We start from the raw sequence: 6000 nt of genomic DNA on the forward strand, positions 1-6000 counted from the left end.
GCTCCACTTCCAGCAGGCTGAGTTGTTTAGGGAAAGAGGCAAAATTACAGGAAGGAAGAAGGGCCAGTTTTGATATACCATGAATCCACATCTCACTAGCTGTGTATCTTGGAGCAAGTCATTTACCTGTCTGTAGCTACCTCATGGGTGGTAATAGAAGGAGTAATTAGAATATAAGAAGTACTTTTGCTAGAACAGTGCCTAGTGTGTGGTAAGTACTCAAGAAATGTGAACTACTGTTTGTCTATCTTGGGTGATAAGACAGGAATAAGACACATCTCAGATGCTCCTATGTAAAAAGGAAGAGAGCTAAAACTATGCCCCAAAGCATCTAGAGTTTTTGAAGGCATGTATGGAGAAAGTGTGTCATTGGAATTTTAGGAAAGTTATCCTGGTACATGGATAGAGGATGGTGGGAAAGAAGAAAACTGGAGGCAGGAAGACCAGTGAGAAAGGAGATACAATAATTCAGATGACAAGAGATGGCGCTTAAAATAAGTCTGTGCCAGGGGCTGTGGAGTCAGAAAGGAATGCCAGTTGAGGAGGAACTTATAGAAAAATCAATAGGACTCGGCAGTTTTCAGGCATAGGAAACTGGTAAATGAAGATATCCATCATGGAGAATGCAAATTTCAAGATAGGGGAAGATTTAAAGGAAGGCTAGAGGTATGGTTCTTCTGTACATGATGTCTTTGCTCTAGGACATTTTTGGAAGAGAATTTCCAAGTATTCATGAAAGGTAGGCAGTGGGTAATAGCCTGGGCTTGTCAGCTAGTGACTAGTACCCTTTCTGAAGAATTCTGACCAAGCTGAATTCAATGGTTCAGGCTTGTAATCCTAGCTACTCGGGAGGTTGAGAGGGGAGGATCAAAGTTTGAGGTCAGCTGGGCAAAATGTTCAGGAGACTTCATACAGTGCTATCATTCCAGCTATGGCAGGAAATATAAACAGGAGGATCATGGTTCAGTCCAGATTAGCCAAAAAATGAGGCCCTCTCTCAAAAATAAGTACAGGTTGGAGGTGTGGTGCAAATCGTAAAGCATGAAGCTAGAAAACATTAAACCTTGTACTTAAACCCTATACTGTCAAAAACCAAAAACTTGCCCAATTTATTTAATGGTACTAGAGCTATTAATAATTCTGGACTGAAGAGCAACAACTGTTTTAGTTGTGTCAGATACCATAGATATTAAGTAGATTGAGTACCAGCCAGAAAATGGTACCGCCTGCCTGCCTGCCTGGCTCCCTCCCTCCCTTCTTCCCTTCCTTTCTCTTTCTCACAGTACTGGGATTTGATGTCAAGGCTTCAGACACTAGTGTCTCACCAGCAGCCTGGTTTTGTTTTCCACAGCTATATTCTAGAAACCTACATCTTCCTTGTACCTGGGGTTATAGGAATGTATCGCCACATCTAGCTTATTTTTTTTTTTTGAGCTAGGTGCTTCCTAACTTGTGTCACAATGAGGTGGCCTTTAACTGTGATTCCAAACATTTGCCACTGAACCCTGGGGAAGTCACTGATTCGTCTACACTGGAGCTTCTTTGCAACTTCTGTTTTGCCTGAGGTCTATCATACACAGTAATTACTTGAATATGTGTAAATAAGGTGATGGTTATTATGTATACAATGCATTTCCATTTGTATGCTTTTCAATGACTTTAAAGTTTGTGATAAGTAGTTTCTCAACGTTTTCATGCAGGCATTTCTGATGAATACATAGCACCAATGTTCAGTTTTTACAAAAGTGTTGGTGAATTGAAAATGACCCAAGAAGAATATGCTTTGCTGACTGCAATTGTCATCCTCTCTCCAGGTAAGTTCAATGTTGCATTTTAATTTCTATACTCTTTGTTCTGCATCAAGTCATGATGATTACTAAAGGAAATCGGAAAACCATATAAGTAAAAAATGAAAACGTAAAACCACCTATTACTCTATCATTTGAATGGGACAACTGTTAGCACTCTAATGCAGCTCTCAGTCTTATTTCTAGATATCAGCTTCATATATTTGATACTTATTGAGCATCGGCTATGAACTAAAGATGGTTCCAGATATGGTGAGGCAATAGAGTGCTGCTTCTTCAGTGCTCCCATTCTAGGGTGGTGAGGCTGATGATAATTGAAGAGACAAATAAAAATAATTTTTAGGAGGTGGTGCACATTACTAGAATATAATGATAGTTACCATTTTTGTAAGGAAAGGAAATGGTAGAAGAGTGATATTTTCACTGGTAGTCGGGGAAGACTTTTCTAAATCATTGACATTTGAGTAGGGGTATCATGAAATTATGAACTTTATAATGTAATAGAGAATGTGATGTCTTTAAAACATTCACATTTCCTTAAAAGTCCTTTTCCAGGTCATTAAAAAAATGATACTGATAAGTTGGGCATGGTTGTCCATGCCTGTAATCCCAGAACTAGGAAGTTAAGGCAGGCGGATCATGAGTTTGAGGACAGCCTGAGCTACATCTTGAGACCCTATCTCAAAAAATGGAAAAAGAATTACTGTGGAAGTTTGTTGTAGTGTGTATCCTATTCTACTGAATGGATGTACAATTAGATGCTTAACCATTAATATGCATGCTTATATGGGAGTATGTTTCCAATTTTCTTACTTTAAACAATGTTGAATATCTCTGTACATAAAATTAAGTAGTAATTAAAAATTAAAGTGATGGGAGACAGACATGGACTACCAGACTCAGCTCAAATTTGTCTATTTTTAAAGTTAATATTTGGGGATCAAGTAATATTTTCATCATGTTTGCAATGTCACTACAAAATTAGCTTGAAAGCATTTTTTTTGTACCAGTCCTGGGGCCTAAATTCAGAGCTTGGCCACTGTCCTCAGCTTTTTGGCTCAAGGCTAAAACTCTACCACTTGAGCCACAGTTCCACGTATGGTTTTTTAGTGGTTAATTGGAGATAAGAGATTCAGGGACTTTCTTGCCCAGTCTGGCTTTGAACCATGATCCTTAGATCTCAGCTTCCTGAGTAGCTAGGATTACATGCGTGAGCCACCAGTGCTCAGTTGAAAGTTTATCCGTTTGGCAAAAGCTCCTCAAACCATGCATGTAGTTGTTCCCTATGACCCTGCAATTATACATCTAGGAAGAGACCTACCAGGAAGTGTGTTGGTGTGCTGGTGCTTCTCTATGAGTGCCAGCTAGGGCTTTGATTGTAAAGTTTCTAGAGAACATTGGATGCTCTTTACCTTAATCTACTGTGGTTTCATGTGTACTTGCACATGTGTGTTTATGCATGTATGTGTGTATATTCATTAAATTGAACACTTTATACAAGTTGTTGTACAAGACTAAAACAATGGTAAATATACTTTTCAAAAAAGTTAGCATTCCAAAATTATACCCAATGAATGTTCAACTTTTTTCCTTCCTTTTTCCTCCCTCCCTCTTTCCTTCCTTCCTTCCATCCTGCTTTTCCATTAAAAATTATCTTTAAGTAATTTTTTTATTTAAATTTTTTAAGTTTTTTACCTAACCTGTCAGTTTATGAGTACCATACGTCTCGAGCAATGTCATCCCTTCCATCTTTCTTTTTATTTTGTTATTTGATTTTCCAACATAGACAGGCAATACATAAAGGATAGAGAGGCAGTAGAGAAGCTCCAGGAACCTCTGCTTGATGTGCTACAAAAGTTGTGCAAGATCCACCAACCTGAAAACCCTCAACACTTTGCCTGCCTCCTGGGTCGCTTGACTGAACTGCGGACATTCAATCATCACCACGCTGAGATGCTAATGTCGTGGAGAGTGAATGACCACAAGTTTACGCCCCTCCTCTGTGAGATCTGGGATGTCCAGTGACCACGGAAGGGCAGAGGGCCTTGCTTCTTTTCCTCCTTATAATATAAATCTCGTGTATGTCTCTCCTTTATTTCATTTGTATTTGGGTCTCCCTCAAGAATCTTGATGAATATTTATGTCGTAATTATCTACCTTCCACACTTGTAAATATGAGCTAGACAGAATGACTTTACAGTATATTTTACAAGGCTTCGGGGAATCTTACATTAAAATTGGCATTCCCTGTTTGCCTAATGAAATGGATGGTTACTTCAATTCTACTTATTGAACTAAGGGGAAAAAATTCATCTTGTTCTCCATCTTACCATATTGCATATATTTTATTAAAGAGTTGTGTTTAATTTTGGCAATAAACTGAACATTATGGCAATAGACTTTTCTGTGGGAACAAACATTTCTTTCCATGATGAAAAATATCCTATTGAATTTGCTGGTGTGAATATAGAGCTCATTTACCAACAGATAAACTCTCAAAATATAACTGGCGATTGTCCCAACCCTGAAGAAATCATGGAAAATATTCACTTGTTCGATTTTTTTTTTAAATAGCTTTGTGATCATTTCATTTTCCTTGAAATTCAAAGCGAATATCACAGGAAAAAGTTAATGATTTTCACCTAAACTAGTCCCTCAAGCCAGCCCTTGCTCTACATTTAGCATGCCAATACCATCAGATGCTGGGACAGTCTCTTATCTTTGGAAAGTGCTCACTGCTGGCTTCAGCACATAGAACTTATTGTTTTTCATTTCTTTCACTTTTTGAAAACACTTCTGCAGCTGGGTGCACAGCTGTTGTACCCTCTCCCCCAAGCCGGAATTCATTCATTTCCTTCTTTCATTGTTCTAGTGCTTCATTCTTCTCCCCCATTATCCTTTGGCAACTACAATAAAACACCTTCTATAAATAATAGCTTTAAATCTCCCTTCCTCCCCAAGTCGGCCAAACTGGTGCTCGCCTAGCAAGCAAAGGATTTTTGGATTAAAATGCAGAGTATCCCTGAAAATACATGGACGATATTTGTATTTTTCTGAGCTAGCAAAATGTAAAGAAGTCAGTGGAAAAGGGAATGAGTTAGGACAGGCATCATTTGGCAACTAGGGAGCAGTCAAATGGAAGCCAGGTGCAAGGCAAGGTTTGTGAGAGGGAGAGTGGAGAGTGGAATGGCGCCATGGATTATGGAGTTCTCGGTCCTGGTATAAGATAGCAAACAAATTGGTTTGGAAACAAGGAAACTACTGAAAATACTGAACAGACTTGTTTTTCTTGAATTTTTGCAGTTATTGTAGAGAATTAGTGAGCTTGAGAGGGAGAGTATTGTAGGAGAGGTATGCGGAGGCGGGTGGGGGAAGAGGCTCCTTTCCCTCTCATAGCTGATTGGTTAGTCCAAGTGTCAACCTGAGATGTATGACCTGAGGGCCTAGGACCCAGGGAGCCCTGAACTTGGACAAACTGTACTAAATCTGGATGATGAATTTCAGAACTGAGTTGAACTGAACCTCAGGTCATCTACTGTCGGCAGACCCAGTTGTCATCCTCTTACAGAAAAATACACTGTTGTGATTCCAGATAAATTTTTGTGAGACTCTAGGAAAAATGAAATATATATATAGATATATAGATAGATAGATCAATCGATCGATTGATTGATAGATAGAATTAACTTCCCTCCAAGCTCCCCAGTTGTTAAGTGTGACCCACTTATAGCTAATCAGAGCATCACGCATCCCTGGTCACAGCGAGTGGTTTAGAAATGATCACTGGACTCATTTAAAGAAAATGAGATGTTTTTCTTAGAACATTTTATTTTTGTTGGTTGGGGGGCTTGACCTCTGGGCCTAGGCATTGTCCTTGAGCTTTTCAGCTCAAGGCTACCGCCCTACTTCTGGAGCCCCAGAGTCTCAGGGACTTTAGTGCCTGGGCTGGCTTTGAACCACAATCTTCAGATCTCAGCCTCCTGAGTAGGTAGGATTACAGGCATGAGCCACAGCACCTGGCTTACCAGGGATATTTTTAAGAAGTAAGCACTGGCAGATATTTAGTCATGTGTGCTACATTAGTGATCAAAATTCCTTACCCCCTCCCTATAATAGAAGTATGTGCTTTGCCCTTTGCACTGTACATTTTATGTCGCAGGAGATCATGCACACTTATCTGCTCACGCTGCAT

The 6000-nt window shown here is 39.4% G+C and overlaps 1 protein-coding gene across 4 annotated transcripts in view; it reads left to right on the forward strand.

The window, feature by feature from the left end:
* The window catches only part of Nr1h4 (nuclear receptor subfamily 1 group H member 4), a 61272-nt gene extending 57065 nt beyond the window's left edge, over positions 1–4207 (forward strand). For all 4 annotated transcript variants that reach the window (XM_090328486.1, XM_090328488.1, XM_090328484.1 and 1 more), the window contains 2 exons: positions 1701–1814; positions 3595–4207. In XM_090328486.1, the coding sequence (XP_090184612.1) occupies positions 1701–1814; positions 3595–3833 (353 nt within the window). In that variant the 3' untranslated portion in view covers positions 3834–4207. The remainder of the gene's footprint in view (positions 1–1700; positions 1815–3594) is intronic.
* The last annotated feature ends 1793 nt before the right edge of the window (positions 4208–6000 follow it).

Source organism: Megascapheus bottae, chromosome 2 (genome assembly GCF_031878675.1).
Source record: "Megascapheus bottae isolate mThoBot1 chromosome 2, mThoBot2.hap1, whole genome shotgun sequence".
Classification (NCBI taxonomy): Eukaryota; Metazoa; Chordata; class Mammalia; order Rodentia; family Geomyidae; genus Megascapheus; species Megascapheus bottae.